At 41.6% G+C, this 24441-nt stretch overlaps 1 protein-coding gene across 1 annotated transcript; it reads left to right on the top strand.

The window, feature by feature from the left end:
* Positions 1-6283: 6283 nt before the first annotated feature.
* Positions 6284-17139, top strand: POLR1F (RNA polymerase I subunit F). Its single transcript, NM_001105622.2, has 4 exons — positions 6284-6556; positions 12460-12601; positions 14866-15074; positions 16540-17139. The coding sequence occupies exons 1-4, from the start codon at positions 6315-6317 to the stop codon at positions 16940-16942; spliced, it is 996 nt and encodes a 331-aa protein (NP_001099092.1). The 5' UTR covers positions 6284-6314; the 3' UTR covers positions 16943-17139.
* The last annotated feature ends 7302 nt before the right edge of the window (positions 17140-24441 follow it).

The raw sequence follows: 24441 nt of genomic DNA, 5'->3' as shown, positions 1-24441 counted from the left end.
AAGCAAAACTTTATAAATTTAAAGCTCATGATTGACATCTGCTGGCACATTTGTGAATTACAAGTAGTTTGCATGGTTGGTATATATTGTGTTCAGATTTGGGGGTTTTGTATCTTCCTTTCCAAAACCCATTAGGTAAATTTTATGTCTGACTTTATACATGTATTTTCCCTAAAAGTAATGTATTTCACAATTTATTGAACAACTAAAATAAAACTGTTTAACAAATTGAACACATTTATTTCAAACAGCTAGTCTGTACTGAAACTATTTTAATTTTTCCTATTAACAAAGTGAAATTATAAATTTGTCATCTCAGTATACATAGTTCATATCTAGAGTGAATTTTATCAATAGATTTTTTATTTTAAGAGGATATATTTAAATCTTTAATTGCTTTACCCTGAATCAAATGTTTATGTAATTAGATTGCTTACAATGGCAGTAAATTGAAGAGGAGCTGAAATTAATCATGCTAACACCTATATATATATATAATATATATATATGTATTCCTATCAGTGGAGCCAAGGCATTTTCCAGTTTTTAGTCATAATCTTTTCCAAATTTTCCTCTTTAGTGCTGGGCTTTGCATTGCTATTCATTCAAAAAGATCATAAGCTTCTGCTCCCATGTTCAACTTTACAATCTTAATGAAACTGAATCAAGCATATTAAACTGAAGTGTCAGTCAAGGACTCAAGAAAGAATCACTTAGTATAAACACTTTTTGTGCTTCACTGTCATCTCCTTTAATCCGCACAACTTTCTGTACCTTTACAGTATAAAACTTTGGCTACCTCATGCAACGAGTTGACTCATTGGAAAAGACTCTGATGCTGGGAGGGATTGGGGGCAGGAGGAGAAGGGGACAACAGAGGATGAGATGGCTGGATGGCATCACCGACTCGATGGACCTGAGTTTGAGTGAACTCCAGGAGTTGGTGATGGACAGGGAGGCCTGGTGTGCTGCAATTCATGGGAATTCATGCAAAGAGTCGGACATGACTGAGTGACTGAACCGAACAGAACAGTACAAATTATGAAGCTGAAGTTTACGAAAGCTAGACAAGTTGTCAAAGGTCTCAGAGGGAAGACTGATATCTAAAACAGCCCGACTGTGGCATCTGGCTCCTGCAAGCCAGGCCGTTTTGCCTGAATTATTTTCTGCCAGACTACCAGTCCCAATACTTTGGCCAAGACCAGTGCCCCTTTGACATCTTCCCAGGTCTGTTAAAATGGTAGTGTTTACCACTTTGATGGTTTCAGGCAGAGGATAAGTAAAATAAGCAACCCATTTTACTGACTCACAATTTCTTCCTTTATCAGCATTGGTCATGTGTCTACGAAAAGTGAGGATTTTTAGTAATTCAAAACATGAGTTGTGAAATAAGTCATGCTTCAGTTAGAGTCCTTAACTGATTAACATTTCTGTCTCCTTAGTAAAGTGAATCATTCACTCAAGAAATACATTCTAAGCAGTCAGTCCGACTTCCTTTAAAAAAGAAAGAAACATTTAGCACCCAGGCTTTTCACCTTGCACTATATTAAAACATCTAAAAATAAAGGGTTTCTTGTAATAACCAAAGAATGCTCAAACTACTGCACAGTTGCACTCATCTCACACGCTAGTAAAGTAATGCTCAAAATTCTCCAAGACAGGCTTCAGCAATACGTAAACTGTGAACTTCCAGATGGTCAAGCTGGTTTTAGAAAAGGCAGAGGAACCAGAGGTCAAATTGCCAACATCCACTGGATCATCGAAAAAGCAAGAGAGTTCCAGAAAAACATCTATTTCTGCTTTATTGACTATGCCAAAGCCTTTGGCTGTGTGGATCACTATAAACTGTGGAAAATTCTGAAGGAGATGGGAATACCAGACCACCTGACCTGCCTCTTGAGAAACCTGTATGCAGGTCAGGAAGCAACAGTTAGAACTGGACATGGAACAACAGACTGCTTCCAAATAGGAAAAGGAGTAAGTCAAGGCTGTATATTGTCACCCTGCTTATTTAATTTATATGCAGAGGGCATCATGAGAAACATTGGGCTGGAAGAAGCACAAGCTGGAATCAAGATTGCCGGAAGAAATATCAATAACCTCAGATATGCAGATGACACAACCCTTATGGCAGAAAGTGAAGAGGCACTAAAGAGCCTCTTGACGAAAGTGAAAGAGGAGAGTGAAAAAGTTGGCTTAAAGCTCAACGTTCAGAAAACAAAGATCGTGGCATCTGGTCCCATCACTTCATGGGAAATAGATGGGGAAACAGTGGAAACAGTGTCAGACTTTATTTTTCTGGGCTCCAAAATCACTGCAGATGGTGATTTCAGCCATGAAATTAAAAGATGCTTACTCTTTGGAAGGAAAGTTATGACCAACCTAGACAGCATATTAAAAAGCAGAGACATTACTTTGCCAACAAAGGTCTGTCTAGTCAAGGCTATGGTTTTTCCAGTGGTCATGTATGGATGTGAGAGTTAGACTGTGAAGAAAGCTGAGCACTGAAGAATTGATGCTTTTGAACTGTGGTGTTGGAGAAGACTCTTGAGCGTCCCTTGGACTGCAAGGAGATCCAACCAGTCTATCCTAAAGGAGATCAGTCCTGGGTGTTCATTGGAAGGACTGATGCTGAGCCTGAAACTCCAATACTTTGGCCACTTCATGTGAAGAGTTGACTCATTGGAAAAGACCCTGATGCTAGGAAGGACTGGGGGCAGGAGGAGAAGGGGATGACAGAGGATGAGATGGCTGGATGGCATCACTGACTGGATGCACATGAGTTTGGGTGAACTCAGGGAGTTGGTGATGGACAGGGAGGCCTGGCGTGCTGCGATTCATGGGGTCACAAAGAGTCGGACACGACTGAGCAACTGAACTGAACTGTAATAACCAAAATCTTCAACAACAGGAGGGATCTCATGGTACTTGTTTTTTTTTTCTTCCCTGGGTATTGGGTAAGTCACTCCATGATGGTCATCATTTACATGCAGGCTGAATCACTCTTTTATCCCTTGAAATCATGGCACATGTGGTTAGTGGCTAACAGTCAAAGCAGATGTAAGGCACTAAAAACTTAAAAAGTTTTCAAAGTCAAACAAGAAAATTGCCTTTAAAAATCCAAAGAGTTACAAAATTACTTCATATTTTACATTTGTGTAAAATCATTACCTGAGTTAGTTGATTTCAGGTAAGTTTTGTTTTAACTTAATTGTTCTGATGTCCAACTGTTGTTTTTGTTTGTTTGTTTTTGGTTATTGTTATTGTTTCACTAAATTGTGTTTGGAAAAATTGTTTTTATTCATGTTTTATCATCTGCAGACAATCTAGATACATCTTCACTTCAAAGATAGATTTTGACCAAATTGCTCTGGAATGCCCCCTAGGCATCAGGGGATTTTAAGGTTCTGCCAGGTTGAGAATACTGGACTACAGAGTCTAACACTGAGAGGCTACAGGGCTTTGCAGCAAAATCAAGGTAAAGGCAAGGTAATCATTTGTAAACGTAACATATTTACCATTGGGCTTTGGGAGCAGTTTTATCCCATTCTCATCTCATGCTAAATTTGGAGTCAGTTAAAAAGTACTAAAGAAAACGCTTTTTATTTACCTTATTTAAACCTTCTATAATGTCTATAGTACACTGATTTTACAAGTGGAAAACAGGTATAGAGAGATTAGGCATTTTCACAGTACCTAGGGCACATGGGAGGGTGTTATACTCATACCACTAATTGATATACATTTCTCTTGGCACTTAGGATCTAGGCATAAACATCTATTAGATGCATATTTCATCACTTAGACTGTAAGCTCTTCATCACCTGTTATTTTAATCATTCGTTTATGTATTTATACATTCATTCATGTATCGTGTCGACAAGAAATTAATAGTCAATCTAAGGAAGAAATGGAAAATTGTTTTCAGGCCAATTTGAGGTTTATAAACCTGGGGAAAGCTCTGAGTGTTGGGGCCAATGAGAGGGAAGCAGGAGAGACTCCATACTGAATCGTGTCATGCGTCTTACAGACAGGATGTGAACTGGGCCTGAACCCTGCCCAGGAGTGAGGAAACTTGCTAGTGAAAACCAGGTCTCCTGGAGACTTCCTTCCCTGCAGATGGCAAAGGGAGATTGTAGTTGAGGTCAGGCTGCCCCTGTTAGATTCATCATGGAGACATCCCCCTTTGATGTATAATCATTGTTCCCCTCTCTTTAACCTTAATTGTTTGTTCTCCTAGCACCTACTTGTTGTAAAACTCAGTCCTATACAACAAAGAGGTTGCTAACAAGTAACAAATCACGTGGGCAGGGTGGGGGTGTATAAAACTGGGCCCCTCAGAAACATCAGGGTCCTTGTTGGGAACTGATTCCCCTTGGACTCACTGGCGTAATAAACTGTACTCCACTGTGTTTTGCGACTCTGGATTCCACAACATGAGGAGTGGTCTCCCTGTTGAGGGCAAAGCACAGTTATATACTATACGTTTTTGAGACAAAGGGTTATACATCAAATGATGCATTGACAGTTTATACAGTCCAGATATGCGCTTTCAAAGTGAGTAGGGAGTCATCGTGGCCCCTTACAGGATTGCGGTGGAAGGTTATCTCCTAAAGAGGTCTGGTTACTGTGCAGGCACAATACACACTAAAGGGGAGGGGGACCAGCAGACAAAATCCTTATGTTTAAATTTTTCTTGTCTTGCCAATAAAGTATGAATTTTCTTTCGGTTTTTTTTTTTTTTTTTTGAGTCATAACGGGCTGCAGTGGTGAACTAGACTGATATCAGGGTCCCAATCTTAGTGAGCTGGGGTCCGTGGAAGGCACAGGAGGAAGACCAGGCAATTAACATAAAATTAACATAAAACAAGAAGGCGGTAATTTACAAAGATGGAGAGCTACCTTATCTTTAGGTGGGGAAGAGAAATAGCGTGGTAGTTAACTATGCAGGGGGTTGGGGGTGGGGTGGGGTGGGGTGTTGCTGTTTCCCTGGTGGCTCAGTGGTTAAGGAAATCTCCTGCCAATGTTGGCGACTCCAGTTGGATCCCTGGGTTGGGAAGTTGGGAAGATTCCCTGGAGAAGGGAATGGCAACCCACTCCAGTATTCTTGCCTGGGAAATCCCATGGAGAGAGGAGCCTGAAGGGCTACAGTCCATGCGGTTAGCAACACAACAAAAACAAAAAACTATGCAGAGGAAATGAATGTAAAATCTAAGCTGAAATTTCCCATATGAGAGAAGCTACCCTATTCTCAGATAGAAGGAGCAGCATCAGACTGAAGAGCAGGAGAGGAAGGGGGGGGGGGCGGGGGAGATGAGAGAGGTAGTGGGGGGGGGGGGGAGGATGAGAGAGGTAGTCGGGAGAGGCCGAGGTGGTTTGAAAGTGGGTCACTGAACATGGGTGTGGCTAGCTGAGTGTGTAAAGCGAGGAGTGGGTAATGAAAATGCTGGGTGCAAATCATAAAATGGCTTGGTAATTTAATAGCCAGATTAAGGAGTTTGGGTTATCCTCTGGAAAACGAGGCGCCTGTGTGGGGCTTTAAATAAGGCAAGTCATGGTCATATTTGTGTTTCAGAGATCTGGTTAAACTTCTTGGCCATGAAAGTAAGCTTCCACACGCAACTCTGTAGTTTTGGAAGCACGGACTGAGAGAAATGTCCGAATAGAGGGACGTTTCATCTTTGGGTCCCACAGGTGTTCGGGCTGATGTGATGTTTGGAGAGGCCAGAGAGGCCCAAGGATGACAGCTGGACAGAGCCCTTTGAAAAGAGGGGTATGTATTATTTCCCGAATTAGTGATTACAGAATGAGGAGAGAAACTGATCTGGAGAGAGACAGAGGGTTCGTTTTCAGAAGGGTTGCATTTGAGACATCTGGACTGTTTTTTAGGATTGGATTCTCTGCAAGAAATACATTCCATAAATATTTTTAAATTTATAATTGTACAGTCTAACCTTGTAAATCTACCAAACCGCCTCACTACTGGATATGATCAAAGTGTGAACCCCTATTAAATCTACATTCTAAATCTAGTAGGGGCGTTAGCTAAAACATAGGCTTGTGCTCCCTGAAGAGATGAGGTGATGGTTGGCTTCAGAGAATACTCAATCCTTAACCACAGATTCCTAGCTTCACAGTGGTTCAAGTTGGGGGGAATGGTTGCCCCCTGCTGGTAAAAACTGAATACTGCAGCCCCAGGAGAGGAAACTTCCTAGGGGCGTGGTAGCTGGTGGATGACGTAAAAGGAGGCGTCCGGAGATAGGCGGTTATTGACTGCGTCATTAGTGCGCGCCGTGGGGAACCTAGCTAGCCGCATGGCTGCGGGTTGCTCAGTGGCTCCGCGGCCGAAGGCGGCCTCAGAAGGGCCAGCCGGCGTCTTGCCTTGCCTAGAATTGCCTACCTACGCGGCTGCTTGTGCGCTTGTGAATAGCCGCTACTCCTGCCTGGTGGCGGGGCCGCACCGAAGACACATCGCTCTGTCGCCGCGCTATCTTAACAAGAAACGCACCGGTATTCGAGAACAGCTCAATGCAGAGCTCCTGCGCTATTCCGAGAGGTACTGGTCTCTTATGTTTTTTGTTACCAGGGCGGACATAATGTTAACGTTAATAATCTTAACGTTGCCTGCTGCTCCTTTGGGGCACGGGATGGGGCAACAGGGGGACGTTTAGTGGCAACAGAACGAGGTCGCACCAGCTGCCCCGAGTTTAGCCCCGGGGTATTCTGGAGTCGCAGTCCACCTCGGGAAAGGTTTTGTTTTGATCCTTGTTCTTTCCCAGTGTTTTTTTCTCTTGGACCTGGTCAGGGATGAAGAAATACTATTAACCTTGTTTCCTTTTTAAGAATAGGAAAGCCTGTTGCTTTTGAAGTTGGGAAAAAAAAAAAAAAAACCTAGTGCATTTAAAGTAAGATATTGGAAAATGACTTGGGCAAAGTTTCTCAAGGGATCCTGAATCCTACATAGATTAAGGATTTAGAATTTACAGCTTCCTCCAGGCACGGGCACACACTTGCACTTGTGGGTCTATTTTGAATACTGGAGAACTGCGGAATAAAACCAAAGAAACAAACAAGACCCTTATTTTAGGAGCTATACGCGCTAGTAAAAGAGATGTAGGCCAGATAAATCCAATGAAATGTTAAAATCTGACAAATCTAAGTTATAGTCAAGAGTGGTGAATTGGATCTTCGGACCTTTGAGAACAACTTGATAGGAGGGTACTTCTGAGATAGTAGCATTCTGGGCAAAAAGAGTGGCATAAACAAACGGATACTGGTTGTGAAATAAAATACTTTGACCAGATAATTGTGGGCACTTTGTAACTCAAGTTTATATATCAGGAGAAAAACATTGGATACAGCTGAAAAGCTGGGCAGTTAGGGGTGGAATGGATCAGAGATGGGGTGGGGGATAATTCAGAGGATGTATTTTGTTCTTTCTTTCCTGCCTTTGCCAGGTGTTTTGGGTTTTTTGCTTGTTTTTCTGTTTGCTTAAGCCAGAAACCGGGTTACCACTTCATCCTCTGCTGCTGCTTGCTGCTGCTAAGTCGCTTCAGTCCTGTCCGACTCTGTGCGACCCCATAGACGGCAGCTCACTAGGCTCCTCTGTCCTTGGGATTCTCCAGGCAAGAATACTGGAGTGGGTTGCCATTTCCTTCTCCAGTGCATGAAAGTGAAAAGTGAAAGTGAAGTTGCTTAGTCATGCCTGACTCTTAGCGACCCCATGGACGGCAGCCTACCAGGCTCCTCCGTCCGTGGGATTTTCCAGGCAAGAGTACTGGAGTGGGTTGCCATTGCCTTCTCCGACTTCATCCTCTAGGTAGCCTTCAATTCAGAAAAGACTTGACACACTCTTGAGACAGTGGTATCTCTGGCATATAATCAGATTTGTAGTTTAAGAAACCACTTGATAGAGTTAGGTGGTGGTTTAAGGAGAGTGAGACAGTAAGCATGGAGAACATGTTTATAATTAAGAGACTGTAATAAAGTGTAGAGAAAACTGATGAGAGAGTTTGCATTTGGGAGACTTAAGGATATGTAAGGTAGTCATAAAATCTGGAAACATAAACAAATCTTTGATCTGTAACCAATTAATGGCTCCACTTGACAGGTTAGGGAAATAGGAGCCATTACCCCCAGAGAGATGAAGAGCTGATTGGATAATGATAATTTCTGTAACAGAATTGGCATAGTGTGACCCTGTGGCCTCAATTGCACTCTGAACAGATCTGAACTCCCCTCCTGACCCCATTATTTTTGGGGTGTGCTGAAAACTCCAGTTTATTCTGTGCAAAAGGGGTACCATAGATTAATAATGAGGGACAAAACATTTGAACATATCAGTAATTGTAATACTGATCAACCATTTATCATATATAGTTTGTTTCCAGACTTTGGGGCCATCTTGTACCATCAGAGAGGACCTGCCTCTCCGTTTAAGAAATGAGGAAAGGAAAGAGTTGAGAATGGCTCTTACATTAGTCATCTCAGCAGCGCCCTATTTTGACAGATTGTCCACCTTTTTTTCCCCAGTGACAATTTTTTAAAAGATGATCGCATTTCAGTTTTGAAAAATCTGCTTAGAGAAAGTAGTTTTCTAAAAATCACATTAAAATTTCTATCTTTGAGAGGTCATTAATGACAGCTCATGAGTTATTTGAAAATGGCAAATATGTTCCCTCCCAGTAGTTCCAGTTTATTAATTCAAAATGTCTCAAAGAACAAATGAACTACCAGTTTCCATGAAGAGTCAGTGTTTACTCAACTTTTTCAGCATAGGTGGTAGTTTAGTTGCTAAGTCATGTCTGACTCTTGTGACCCCATGGCCTGTAGCCTGCCAGGTTCCTCTGTCCGTGGGATTCTCCAGGCAAGAATACTGGAGAGGGTTACCATTTCCTTCTCCATCTTCAGTACAGAGGCAACCTTTATTCTCATGTATAATATATAAAAGTCTTAAGCGTGCATGCAATCTACTGAGCCCTTAAACTTGATATGATTGTTCTCTCAATACCTCAAGTGAGGCTACCACTCTGCCTGGAAACATACTTAGGATGGTTTCAGAAAAGCAAAAGAGGAAAAGATATACTGTTGAGGTATTTGTCTCTCTGATGATTTTTACTATATTTTATGCAATGAGGTGTTTCCCAAAAACCCCAAGCCGTAGGTAGCAGTTCTGAACCCTGCAGAACTCCATTCGCTCTCTTGAAACATATTTTACTATTCTGAAATTAAACTTAAAGATAATATTGGATTGACCACAAGATTCATGTAAAAACCCAAACGAACCTTCTGGTCAACCCAGTAGTGATCTACCAACACAATAGGGGGGAAAAATTCATTTAGAACTCTAATACAATAAAATGTATTTCAGCAGCGTTCAAGCATGGCTACCAGGAAAGAATAAAGTAGTTAGATGCCTCCTGAAGCTATATCTTGAATCATTGTGAAAGTATTAGCTGCAAATATAGAGTGATGCCGGGGTTTTGAGTTGACAACTCACATCACATACAGTGTCTATGGTGGTAAAATGCTCTTCAGAAATCATGTAATTCTCAGTAAAGTGCCACACAAAACAATCTACTCTTGAATTTATATATTAGTTGTATTTCTGAAAATTTTAATTGATATTGAAACCATGCAAAGATCATTTTATGTTCATACGTACACACATTAAGTTAGGTACTATAATCCACTATTTATAAATATTTATAAAATGACGCTTGTCCGCTCATTTAAATCATGCAGATCCGGGGACAGTTTTCATTGCGTAGGGCTGTTTTTACCTGGCAGGATGTCTCCCATCCCTGGCTTTCACAGGTGTGACAACTATGATTTATCCCACAAACTCCCAAATGCCACCAACGGGACAGCAGTATCCCCCCACTGGAAACTGATTTGGGGAAACAAAGTTGATTTGGGTAAACAAAATCTTGTTTTTGTTTTTTAACTGATATGGCAGTTATTTTTAACCCCTCCTTGCTTTCTGTTTTCTGGGCCTCTAATATTGTCTTAGTGATGGTATAGTTCTGTTTAGGAAAGCTACATGCAGAAATTAGTTATTCAAAGAAAGGCTTTCTGGAGTAAATCTCAGTGTTTATGGATTTCCTAATTGGGTAATTAAGTTGCATTCTAGTGACTCCTGGCTGTTTTAAAACAACTGCTCCTAGGTATAAATTCTTTCTTTTATTCTGGGTGAACCATTCAAGAAGTTGGAGTTGACCAAAAATGTTCTCTGCTCTCAAAAGCCTAAGAGTCCTCTCTAGAATCCAAACACATAGGCAAAGATAAATAAGAACAGTGATAAGCTTTCTCAGGCTTCCCAGGTGGCTCTAGTGGCAAAGAACCCACCTGCCAATGCAGTAGACAGAGATGCAAGTTTGACCCCTGGGTCAGGACAGATGCCCTGGAGGAGTGTATGGCAACCCCCTGCAGTATTCTTGCCTGGAGAATCCCATGGACAGACTGTTGTAGGCCTGGTAGGCTACTGTCCATGGGGTCGCAGAGTCCGACATGACTGAAGTGACTTGGCATGCACGCATTCCTCAGAGCCCTGTAGGAGTAGAGGCAGCATGGCTTCAGCTTTGCCTGGGAGTCAGGGAAGCTTGCTGAAACAGGTAATGGCTGTGGCGGTGAAGCCACCAGCTCAGCCTCCTTCAGTTCAGATTAGTCCTTCAGTCGTGTCTGACTCTTTGCAACCCCATGAATCGCAGCACACCAGGCCTCCCTGTCCATCACCAACTCCCAGAGTTCACTCGAACTCACATCCATCGAGTCGGTGATGCCATCCAGGCATCTCATCCTCTGTCGTCCCCTTCTCCTCCTGTCCCCAGTCCCTCCCAGCATCAGGGTCTTTTCCAGTGAGTCAACTCTGTGCATGAGGTGGCCAAAGTACTGGAGTTTCAGCTTTAGCATCAGTCCTTCCAAAGAACACCCAGGACTGATCTCCTTTAGAATGGACTGGTTGGATCTCCTTGCAGTCCAAGGGACTTCTCCAACACCACAGTTCAAAAGCATCAATTCTTCCGCACTCAGCTTTCTTCACAGTCCAACTCTCACATCCATACATGACCACAGGAAAAACCATAGCCTTGACTAGACGAACCTTTGTTGGCAAAGTAATGTCTCTGCTTTTGAATATGCTATCTAGGTTAGTTATAACTTTCCTTCCAAGGAGTAAGTGTCTTTTAATTTCATGGCTGCAGTCACCATCTGCAGTGATTTTGGAGCCCCCCAAAATAAAGTCTGACACTGTTTCCCCATCTATTTCCCATGAAGTGATGGGACCAGATGCCATGATCTTTGTTTTCTGAATGTTGAGTTTTAAGCCAACTTATTCACTCTCCTCTTTCACTTTCATCAAGAGGCTTTTGAGTTCCTCTTCACTTTCTGCCATAAGGGTGGTGTCATCTGCATATCTGAGGTTATTGATATTTCTCCCGGCAGTCTTGATTCCAGCTTGTGTTTCTTCCAGCCCAGCATTTCTCATGATGTACTCTGCATATAAGTTAAATAAACAGGGTGACAATATACAGCCTTGACATACTCCTTTTCCGATTTGGAACCAGTCTGTTGTTCCATGTCCAGTTCTAACTGTTGCTTCCTGACCTGCATGCAAATTTCTCAAGAGGCAGATCAGGTGGTCTGGTATTCCCATCTCTTTCAGAATTTTCCACAGTTTATTGTGATCCACACAGTCAAAGGCTTTGGCAGTCTCCTTAATTAGTTATAATTTTTAATAACTTGGAAATGACATTTGGAAATAGTTGTTCAGTCCCTCAGTCGTGTCAGACTCCCTGCGAGCCTGTGGACTGCAGCACATCAGGCCTCCCTGTCTTTGGAAATAGTAGTTGCCCCCTAATCCTGACTGTCAAGCTACAGATTACAGCGTCAGAGTCAGTTCTCAAAAGCTAATATGAGTGTATTTCTTACTTCCTTACACTAGCCACAGTGGCAGTTCGGGGATTTTTCTCCCTCAAGTTATTGGCCTTAATATTCAGGGCTTCACTTGAATCCTAACACTTCTGCTACCTGCCATCTAGTACAGATACTCAGTGATGGTGGGTAATACCAAAATTGCCTTGATTCAGTAATAGTCACAGAACGACATTTTTCTTACTAAGTCTCATTTTTTACCTCTCATTCTAGCATAACTAGAATTCAAATGGATAGCAAATAGGGAAGAAGGATCAACTTATTGCTCTTGTATAATAGACATTTTGTTTCTGGGTATTCACCTTGAATAATTATTTTTAAGTTAACCATTATTTTGGAACCCTTGCATGAAATTGAACCACTAAAGTTGTTACAGGCTAATCATATATTATTGTATATGTATATATTTTCACATGGGTGTGATTATATTAGGAGATGTATACTTTCTGGACTCGGAATCCGTATAATGGCCTAGTTGGAAAAGAGGATAAATAACATCTTCCTTTCCTTTTTTTTTTTTTTTAATAGCCTTTTAGGTGTACCCATTGCTTATGATAACATCAAAGTAGTGGGTGAATTAGGAGATATTTATGATGATCAAGGACACATTCATCTTAACATTGAAGCAGATTTTGTTATTTTCTGCCCTGAACCAGGGCAAAAACTTATGGTATGTATCTTTTTTCCTATTGTTCTTTGTACAATTATTAAATTATGTAATTTGGAAAAATTTAAGAGACTGTACACTTTGGGATTTTACAAGGATTGTTATTTCAGGTAACTAAAAATCATTTTTAAAGAAAATTTTTCAGTTTAGGTTTTTAATTTTTATTGAAGTGTAGTTGATTTGCATTGTTCTGTTTCAAGTGGAAAGTGATTCAGTTTAGATACGTGTGTATATATATTTTTCAATTTCTTTTCTGTTATAGATTATTACTAGATACTGAATATAGTTCCCTTTGCTACATAGTAGATCCTGGTTGTTATTCTGTTAATCCTAACCTCCTAATTTATCCCCTGTCCCCTTCCCCTTTGGTAACCATAAGTTTGTCCTTTGTGAATCTATTTCTGTTTTATAAATAAGCTTATTTGTATCGTGTTTTTAAATTCCACATGTAAGTGATATCGTATGTTTATCCGTTCTTCTCTGTCTCACTTAACTTCACGTAGGATGATAATCTCTAGGTCCAGGCATGTGGCTGTCAATGGCATTTCATGGCTGAGTGATATTTCAGCATGTATCACACATCTTTATCCATTCATCTGTGGATGGACACTTCAGTTGCTTCCATGTCTTGGTTATTATGCTGCTGTGAACATTGGAAGCTTGTATCTTTTTCAAGTAGAGTTTTTGTCTTTCCTAGATAGATGCCCAGGAGTGGAATTGCTGGATCATATGGGACTCTGTTTTTAATTTTTTAAGGAACCTGCATACTGTTCTCCATAGTGGTTGCACCAGTTTATATTCCCAGCGACAGGGTAGGAGGGTTCCCTTTTCTCCATGTCCTCTCCAGCATTTGTTGTTTGTGGACTTCTTGGTGAGGGCTGTTCTGATACCTGTGCAGTGACAGTCGCCTTGGCGTCTGTGCATTTTTCTAGTAATAAGCCACGTTGAGCGTCTTTTCGTGGGCCTTTTGACTTCTGTATGTCTATATATGTGCAACATTGTTTTAGGTTACTGGTCTTTTCATTTCAAAAGCATTGCTGCTATTTTGTATTGGTACTTTTCTCTAATTTATCATAATATACTCTCATACTTACTGCTTTCTAGATCCCACCAAAGAAACTTGGCTCCCTCTTGGTTGTGAAGATATTATTCTAGATGATTCTAAAATTTTGATAGTTTTCCTTTCCTCATTGAATATTTAATTCATAAACTTTGTCTTTTACAGCAGTTTTAGAGAAAAATTGAATGGAAAGTATAGTGTTCTCATACACATCTCACTCTACCCACCCCCAAAAAACCACACATAATGTTTCTCTTATTATTGATAAGATGTGGTGCATTTTAATTGTTGAGCCAATATTGATACATTAAGTAAAGTCTGTGGTTTATAGTAGAGTTCACTGCTTCTGTTGTGCCTTCTATGGGTTTTGACAAAGGTATAATGACATGAATCCAACATTATAGTATCCCTATGGAATAACTGGTCACTGCTCTAAAAATCCTGTGTGTTCTGCCTATTCGTTGCTCCGTCTCTCCCCTGGAAACCATGGCAACTACTTTTTTTTTTAATTGTCTGCATAGTTTTGCCTTTTCCAGAATATCATGTGGTGGAATCACAGAGTGTGGAACTTTTCCAGAATGGTCCCTTTACTTGGCACTGTATGTTTAAGGCTCCTCCGTGTCTTTTTCTTGATGCTCATTTTTGTTGCGGAATAGTAGTCCCTTGTATAGATGTACCAGTTTGTACCGACCACCTGGAAGGTACCATTCTGGACTCCGGACTCCTTATGTTGACAGACAGGTTTTACTCTGTCACATGTGGAAGGAGGTGCTGATATTAAACCACATTGTGTATATATATGTTATTTATAGTTCTGTAATTCAAAAGGTGATTTTTTAAAAAAGCTTCAGGTTTTCATTCATCTAGTTTATATTTGTTGATTCTTAAGGGAACAGGAAACTTGGAAATTTTAATTTTAACATTAAAATCATATAGAATGTATTGTTATTTTACTTTTAAAGCTTCTAATAGCGTTATGATTTAGTTACAATAGCATGCTCAAGGTGAGCTTTCTAAAACATTCTAGCGTTCCTACATTGATATTTTAGTGTAACGTGTGGCAAGCTTTAAATGAAGATCAGCTTTTTTGGTGTCACATCGTACCATTATTTTGGTGTGTTCTCTGAAGATCAGTTTAAAGACTGTAAGGTTCATTTCATCTTTTTGGCGCTCTTCTTGATGTAATACTCATTTTTCCTCTTCTCAGGGCACAGTGAATAAAGTGTCCTCGAGCCACATTGGCTGCTTGGTTCATGGGTGCTTCAACGCCTCCATCCCTAAACCTGAGCAGATGCCAGCTGACCAGTGGCAGACGCTACAGATAAACGTGGGTGATGAACTGGAATTTGAAGTATTTCGTTTAGACTCAGATGCTGCTGGAGTATTCTGCATTCGGGGAAAACTAAGTATCGCTAGGTCAGTTCTTAAGCACATTATTACCATTTTGATACTTAATCATTTCTACTTAATTCTAAATTTAGGAAACCTAAGTCCCTCTTTTAAAAGTTAATTTATTAGACTATTTGTACTTCCAAACCACAGAGTCAATGTAAATATGAATCTTAAGTATTATGACAGTGCATTGAATATTCTAAAGCTCTGCATCTCAGTGGTCTACATCGTAATAATTCAGTTTTTCAAAGTCTTGTCATGTTGTTGTTAATGTTAACATTAACAACTAGTATGTTGCTAATCAAAGTTAATCCTTGAACTCGGGACTACTAGAAGCGTAATTTTATTAACATAACCATTAGTGTTTTGTTTTTACCCAGTTGAAACAAAAATTATTTGATTATTGTCATTATACCAGGTAGATCATTTAATTTTTGTATTTTTCTTGTTTGGAATTCTTTTAGGAAATACTCTGATCCTGACCCTGGTTTTATGGCAGGGCCTGGTTGAGGGGTCATACTTCCTCTGTTATCAAGGCAGAATCTAGAAAAAGTTGCTAAGAAATGAGAATATGGGTTAAAGTTTTAGAGCAGCTGTCCAACAGAACTTTCTGTAATGATAGAAGTGTGCTGTGTGCGTGCAGAATAGTAGCCTCACTCTTGAGGAATTGAAATGTGTGACTAGTATGTCACTGAGGAAGTGGGTTTTTAACGTTACCTTATTGAAATTACTTAAATTTAAATAGTTCTGTGTGGCTATTGCTAATTCAAGGGACAGCAGTTCTATAGAGAGCTACTTCACTGATCTTTGTTTTTATTAGAGCTTTGCAGCATCATACTGCTTCGTGCGTGCTCACTCAGTCGTGTCGACTCTTTGCAACCCCACAGACTTGGCCCATGAAACTCCTCTGTCCGTGGGGTTCTCCAGGCAAGAATCCTGGAGTGGGCTGCTAGGCCCTCCTCCAGGGGAGCTTCCCGACCCGGGGATCAAATCTAGGTCCCTTACGGCCTCCTGCGTTGGCAGGCGGAGTCTTTACAACTAGTGCCGCCTGGGAAGCTAATACGGCTTCAGCAGTTTCAGAAAAACAATGGAACAAGGATTGGGAGAGTAGATGGGGAACTCCAACATTGTGATAAATACCAGAAGTATGTTTTCTTCCTATCAGATGTTACTGGTTTGGCTAATAAAGCTGAATGGTGATGTTTAGGGTTCAGCATTTTCTGAACCATATTAAAATTCAGAAACCCTGTTTTGACAAAACTTTTATGTCATTTTTAATGTGTGAAACAGTCTGGGAAAAATACTCAGGAAACAAAAAATTTAACATTTCTAAGACTGTCAATGTTCTGGGAGATAATCTGTGTCACAGTCGTGTTATTTTGTACTGCTGTCATAATTTAGAAAGACCTTACCATGTTGGAATATTCTTGATCTTACTTTGTTCTTTTATTTTTGCTTAATGGCCTATAAATGTTTTTAATTCTTACAGTTTACAAACCAAGTGCTCCGCAGTTCCTGAAGAAGCACCAGAAACTGGCGCTGATGAACCTGTCGAAAAACCTCCCAAGAAGAAAAAGAAAAAGAAGAAAGACCGAGAGCCATGTGAAGTGGAAGGCGGTGCCACAGAGCCGGAAGACTTTGCAGAAGTTGCCACGAAGGACGAGGCAGACCTGCACGTCAGTAACAGTGTGAATGGCCTCTGGGAGGAAGAGCCGAAGAAGAAGAAGAAGAAGAAGAAGCAGGAACATCAGGACCAAGAGCCTGTTTTCCAAGGCAGTGACTCCAGTGGTTATCAAAGTGACCATACAAAGAAAAAAAAGAAACGAAAGAGTGAGGAGGCTGAGTTTACGCCACTTGTGGAACGCACACCTAAAAAGAAAAGGGAGAAGTAACTTTCTTTTGTGCGTTTTAAACAGGATTTGGTTTTTTAAAGATTTATACACAGTACATGACGAAAGTTTAAATTAAGAAATGTTTTGTATTGCAGTATTTTGCATAACAGGGAACGTTTTGATTAGTTGAGTTTTTGGTACTAAAATTAATGTGGAAAATACCAGTATTATTAAAGTGCCGCTTACTGTATACAGAATAGAAAGGTAAGAACTGCCTTCATTCTTCCAGGGGATGTGTTCTAAATAAAATGGTTTCCACAGGCCTGAGACTAACAAAAGGACTTCTGTAATACAGTGACATAATGTATATCATACAGAACTAGTTTTGAGCTTGGGGGGTGGTGGTTACAGGTTTTAAATTTAGGCATAATGTTACATGCCATGCCATTAGGCTGTGTTTAAAATTTAAGTCATTTACCAGTTTAGGTTTTTTGTTTGTTTTAATCATGGCCACTGCAGTAGTTTTGTTGTTTACCTTGGGATGGTTTGTCAGAGGTATTTCTGAAGTTTTCAGAGCTCTTTAGAAACTGCGCTCTTTAGAACCTAGCCCTCCCTGTGCATCATGAGTTAGGAAACAGTGCTGACTGTTCTTTCCTCCTCTGCATGTGTGGTGGTTTCTTTTCTCTCTCAGTCTCAACCATTCTGCTTTTGTTGTGTGTTGGAGGAAGAGTCTGATGAAGACAGGAAAAGGTGATTCTGACTAGTGGGGAATTTCCCTATTTTTAGTAACTGAGTTAAGCTACTAGGAACTATTATGAAAACAGTTACACACTGCTTTCCCTGAGAAAATGTGGAATATGTCTTAACTATTGGAAGACACTGAAGAATGAACTGACCAGCGAGTTCGGCCTGATAATCAGTGCAAGGTTGTGTCCATTCGTTCAACAGAATTCTGTGTATTTGTGTCACACGTGGTAGACACATAATGGCAGACAAGGCAGAAGTGTTCCTCCCTCATGGAGCACCACTGGAGAAGCGGGTGCGCACACACGACGCAAGAAAGACAGACAGAGAATGGCTGATCCTGAAAGTTCTAAAAAGGAAAGGCAGGTTCTCTTTCCCCACTGCTGTGATGCATGGCAGCCCGTCAGTTGCCATTTATCTCATGTCAGACGCAGTACTGCCCTTACGGTTCACTGTCTGCACCGACAGAAGATGGAATGGGAGGGTCGTTCATGGTGTGAGTTTGTAAACAGGTGTGCCAGCCAGTGGGAACGGGTGAGCCGGTGTCCTTCCTTATCATTAAGGTCATGTAGGTATTTAGTCCTCACTATGAAGCTGGTCCAAATTGAGATGAGGTGTCAGTATAAAACACACATCAGACTTGGAAGATGTACAAAGAATGCGAAATACCTCAGTTTTGTATATTGATGAGATTATAATATTTTGGTATAGTGGAGTAAATACTAAATTGGCTTTTTCGTTTTTTTTTTTTTTTTGCTTTTTAATTTAAAAATTGTATCTGAGGCCTGTATTATCTTTGTTTTGTAGTGCACTGGTTTGAAGGATGAGTTGAAAAAAATTTAAAATAATCCAATCATGTTCTCAGGGTTAACTACAGGGTTTCTGTAGTGCCATACCTAGAAAATGTTTTTTGAATGCTTCCTTAAAATTTTTAAATTTGAATACATAATTATAATGTCTGACTTAATATTAAAAGTTAACGTTTAGTGAAACAATTCTAAATTCCTGATGGTAATGGCCAAGCAAGCTGTTAAATTAATGCTATTCATATCAAAATACATCCTGGCTTACCAAAATAAATTCCCACATATTTTTACATTTGTTAAGAAAAAAGTATGCTGAACTTGAAACTGCATTTACCCATGGTTTCTCACAGTGAGAGCAGCAGAACTGGTCATTTGCCTTGCCTCTAACAGCAACAGTGACAGGCTGTACCTGATGCAGAAACCTCTGATTATGGTCTCACCCATATATCCTTCAAAACTTTTCTTACATGCTACACCAATCTAGGTTTTTTCCTTTTCTGTCTTGGAATTTGCTCATTAAAACCCTCTAGCCTAACCTAAACCTCTTACCCTCGCTTCAGTTCCTTATAATCACTGGAAATAGAAGTTTGAAATGTATTTAGGGCTATGCTTCCCACAACCCCAGTCACACCTGCCATCATACAAACACTTCATACAACTCAATATGAAAAAAAGCCAAACAACATAATCAAAATATGGGTAGAAGACCTACTAGACATTTCTCCAAACAAGGCATACAGGTGAAGTGCAGATCAAAATGACAGTGAGGTGTCACTTCATAGAGGTCATCGTTAAGAAGTCTAGAAATGATAAATGCTGAGAAAGTGTGGAGAAAAAAGAAAACCCCTGCACTGTTAGTAAGGATTTAAATTGGTGCAGCTGCTGTGGAGAACAGTATGGAGATTCCTTAAAAAACCGAAACTACCGTATGACCCAGGAATCCCGCTACTGGGCAGATGCCCAGAGAAAACCATAAATCAAAAAGGCAACACGTTCAGTGCAGTATTGTACACAATACCCAAGATAGGGAAGCATCCTAGACGTCCATCCACATCTGTGAATGGATAAAGGAGCTGCTATACCTGTACACAAGGGAATGTTACTGAGTGATCAATAGATAAGGTTGAAATAATACCGTTTGCAGCAACAGGGAATGAACCAGTGACAACTAAGTGAACGAAGCAGAGAAAGACCCCGGTATCACTGATAGCTGATAGGTGGGATCAGCAACCGAGATGCAGGGACTCACAAAAGAACAGACTCACTTCAGAAACCCACTGAGTGTTACAGAAGGGACGACACCAGGGGAGGGAATATGTCAGGAGGTTGGCCTTAACGTATACACACTTACATATATAAAACTGGGTCACCAGCAAGGAGCTCCTGTGCAGCACAGGGAACCCTACTCAGCAGCACACTGTAGAAACCTGTATGGCCAAAGCACCAGGATCAGAGTGGACATGTACCTCTATATACATCTAGTTCAAGGTGTTGTGCACCTCCAACAAGCATTGTACATCAACTGTACTCCAAGACGAAATACACATAAATCTGACAACTGGAGGAAATGCCTACCATAGTCCCCTCAGGCCTCATTGACCCGGGATGGTGACACATTGCCGGAGTTTGAACAGCCTTGCCTGCCAAGGCTGGACCCTCTTGGGGCTGAGGGAGCTGAGGGTGATGACAAAGAAATGAGGCCCCTAAGGTCCTCTAGTGTTTGTCCGTTCTAGAAGAAACAGCCCTCTCCAGATGAGGGCCGGTCATCCATGACTAAAACAATTCTAGCACACAGATACGGGAGACCAATTGTGCTGAATAGCTTGGAAAGGTCATCTGATAGCCATGCCTCCGGGTGCTGGGGTTCTTAACTCCAGCATCGTAGAGTCACCCATTTGTAGATGATAGCACTCTAGGCAGAGCACATGTGGGAAGGCTTGGGATCTGCCTTGGGTGAGGAAGTGAAGAATGATGAAGCAATGAGACACAAGCCCTGGGTGTGTGTTCTGACACTCCACACCCACTTACAGTGCAGGAACAGGACTTGCCCTTAGCTTTGCTGCACCAGGCAGCAGAGTGGGGCATATAGAAATGCTGCTGCCTTGTGGCCATTTTGTGTAACAACTCTAAAACTAGGGCTTTGCACACAGAAGGCCCTGAAAAGTGAAAGTGAAGTCGCTCAGTGTGTCCGACTCTTTGCAGCCCTGTGGGCTGTAGCCCACCAGGCTGCTCCGTCCATGGGATTCTCCAGGCAGGAATACTGGAGCGTGTTGCCATTTCCTTCGCCAGGGGATCTTCCCAACCCAGGGATTGAACCCAGGTCTCCCGCATTGCGGGCAGATGCTTTAACCTCTGGGCCACCAGGGCTTTGCACTCAGAAGGCCCTAGGGGCTATAAATGACTCTTGTCCTTAAGAAACAGTCTTGGGATGGGTAATTGAGTAAGAATCAGAAAACGGACAGCCTTTCAAGAAGCCAATTGCGGCAGGTAAATTTACTCACAACACTTTAACAAAAAAGGTACAAAGATCCTCTTGTCACACATTATTAGAGAAAGGGAAAGGAAGCCTACAAGGAGATATATCCCCCTCCACCCATCAGATGGTCATCAAAAAGTGTACAGTCAGTGCTGCAGAGGGCCTGCAGAGAAGGGAATCCTATGCCAGACTGGGAATGGAAATTGCCAACAGCCATATGGAATTGAGCATGGAGGTTCCTTAAAAATCTGAAGATGTAGATATTGTGTGATCCAGAAATCTTACTCTTGGCCATACATCCAGATCAAACTATAGTTGGAAAAGACATCCACCCCAACCTACACTACAGTACTGTTTTCACGAACCAAGACAGAAGCAATCAGAATGTCCATGGAGAGATGAAAAAGAAGATATGGTACATATATTCAAAGGAATGTTACTCAGCCATCCAAAAAAAAGAATGCCATTTGCAGCAACACAGAAGGACCTAGCCATGATGATACTAGGGGAAGTAAGTCAGAGAGGAAGAGAAATATCATATGGGATCACTGTTAGGTGGAATCTAAAATGTGACACGAACTCATTTCCAAAGCAACAGAATCTCAGACTGTAAAAAGCCACCGTGTGTTACAAAAGAGGTCACATCAGGAGGAAGGGGTCGACGAGGACCCTGAGATTAACATATGAACCTAGAGCATCAAAAAGTACTTAGTATATAGCACCAGGAACCCTATTCAACATCGCATAAAACCTTATAGGGGCAAAGCTCCTAACACAGACTGGATATTCACCTATGTATACCTGAATCAAGTTGCTGGACACTTGTAACAAACTCAACACTGGATATCAACTATATCCCAATAGAAAACAAACGTTAATTGTCAAATAAGTGAAAATAACAGCTGTATTCCCCTCTGCCCTCTGTGATCCAGGCTCCTGTCACAAACTCAGACACATTCCCACCTGTGCACAGCTACGTTCCATGTCCATTTATAACCCAGGAGCAGAACCTGCACTCAGCTTTTTTGCCCTAAGAACCAGAGTGGGGCACACAGAAATGCTGCCGCCTTGTGGCCATTTTGTTTAACAACAACTGTAAAACTGGGTCTGAGAAAAACTTCATGCTCACAAGATGCGAGGGCCTGTAAATGACTCCTGCCCTCAAGAAGTAGCCTTGGAGTAGGTAATCGAATAAGAATTCAAAAAAGGACAAGTATACTTTATACACACTCTTTAAAGACAATCATACCTACAAAGATCCTGGTATGAAACATTAGAGAATGGAAAATGAAATCTATGAGAGGTATCACCTCCACCCATCATAATGGCCATCATCAAAAAGTGTACAGTCAATGCTGCAGAGGGCCTGCAGAAAAGGGAATCCTCCTACGCTGATGCTGGGAATGGAAACTGCTGACAGCCAACTGGACTTCAGTATGGAGGTTCCTTAAAAACTTGAAGATGCAGGTCCGTGATCTGAAATGCCACACTTGGGCGTGCATCCGGATTAAACTGTAGTTGGGAAAGACACACGCAGCCCAGCCTTCACTGCAGCATTGTTTCCAAGAGCCAAAATGTGGAAAAACCAGAATATTCATTGAGAGATGAAAAAGGTATGGTACACATATTGAAGGGAATGTTACTCAGCCATCAAAAAGTAGGAAATAATGCCATTTACAGCAACATAGAAGGGACTAACCATGATTATACTAGGGAAAGTAAGTCAGAGGAAGACATATGAGATCACTGATAAGTTAATTCTAAAAAGTGACACAAAGGAACTCATTTCTATAACAGACACAGAATCTCAGACTTTGAAAAGGCACCTGGTTTTACAAAAGGGGTCACACTGTAAAGAAGGATTAAATCAGGACACTGGGATTAACATGGGCATCCCTGGTGGGCAGACAGTAAAGAACCCAACTGCAGTGCAGGAGACCCGGGTTCAATCCCTGGGGAAGATCCCCTGGAGGAGGAAATGGCAACCCACTCCAGTACTCTTGCCTGGAGAATCCCATGGACAGAGCAGCCTCGTGGTCTGTCTTCCTTGGAGTTGCAAAAAATGGGACGTGACTGAGCAACTGACACTTTCACACGCTTTTTCCAAGATTGACATAAGCACACTTATCTAGTATATGTGCTGCTGAAGTGAGCACTAAGCAGTCTTGAATATACGAACCTATAGCATCAACAAGGACCTCGTGTATAGCACAGGGAAGCCTACTCAACACTCTGTAAAACCCTATAGCTGCAAAGCTCCCACAAAAGACTGGATATTCACCTAAATATGCCTGAAACAAGTTCCTGGACCCCTGCAACAAACTCAACATTGGAAACCAACTACATCAATAGAAAATAAACATTAATTTTCCAAATAAAATGAAATAACTGCTATATTCCCCTTTGCACTTGGTGACCTGGGCTACTGTCGCAAATTCTGAGCCTAAGCAGCCTTGGAGCCCACAGCTGGATTATCCTCAGTCTTAGGGAATTGAGAAGGATGTGCCAGCAGATGGGCCCCCACAGGACCTGAAGTGTTTGTCCCCTCTGGATCAAAGCACATTCTCGAGACCCTGGCCATTCCCACACAGCTACAGCAAGTCTAGTGCACACAAGGAGGATGGCCACTATGGACTGGAAGACATTTGAAGAGTCGTGGGATCCTGCAGGTCTCCCAGTGCTGCGGCGCTTACCTCCAGCCTCCTGCCTTAGATTTGACCCACTTGCAGATGACAGCACCCAAGGGAGGGCTGATTTGGAGGACTTGGGATTTGTTTGGGGTGGGGAAGTGAAGAATGATGAAGGAATAATGAGACACAAGCCCTGGGTGTCTGTTCTGGCAGATTCCATACCCATTTACAATCCAGGCACAGGACTTGCACTCAGCTTTGTTGCCCCAAGAATCAGAGTGGGGCATACAGAAATGCTGCCGCCTTGTGGTCATTCTGTGTAACAACAACTCTTAAACTGGGGTTCAGAGGAACTTTGGGCTTCCGTGATAGCTCAGGGAATCAAGAATCCACCTGCAATGCAGGAGACCCCGGTTCGATTCCTGGGTCGGAGAAGGGAAAGATTGCCCATTCCAGTATTCTTGGGCTTCCCTTGTGGCTCAGCTGGTAAATAATCCTCCTGCAATGTGGGAGACCTAGGTTTGAGCCCTGGGTTGGGAAGATCCCCTAGAGAAGGGAAAGGCTACCCACTCTAGTATTCTGGCCTGGAGAATTCCATGGACTGTATAGTCCATGGGGTCACAAAGAGTTGAACACAGCTGAGAGGACTGGAAAAGGTCAGTTTTCATTCCAATCTCAAAGAAAGGCAATGCCAAAGATTGCTCAAACTACTGCACAATTGCAGTCATCTCACACGCTAGTAAAGTAATGCTCAAAATTATCCAAGCCAGGCTTCAGTAATACGTGAACCATGAAATTCCAGATGTTCAAGCTGGTTTCAGAAAAGGCAGAGGAACCAGAGATCAAATTGCCAACATCGGCTGGATCATCAAAAAAAAGCAAGAGAGTTCCAGAAAAACATCT

This window comes from Bos taurus, chromosome 4, assembly GCF_002263795.3.
Source record: "Bos taurus isolate L1 Dominette 01449 registration number 42190680 breed Hereford chromosome 4, ARS-UCD2.0, whole genome shotgun sequence".
Taxonomy (NCBI): domain Eukaryota; kingdom Metazoa; phylum Chordata; class Mammalia; order Artiodactyla; family Bovidae; genus Bos; species Bos taurus.
The sequence above is the reverse complement of the archived record's forward strand: the minus strand, read 5'-3'. Positions and strand labels throughout refer to the sequence as shown.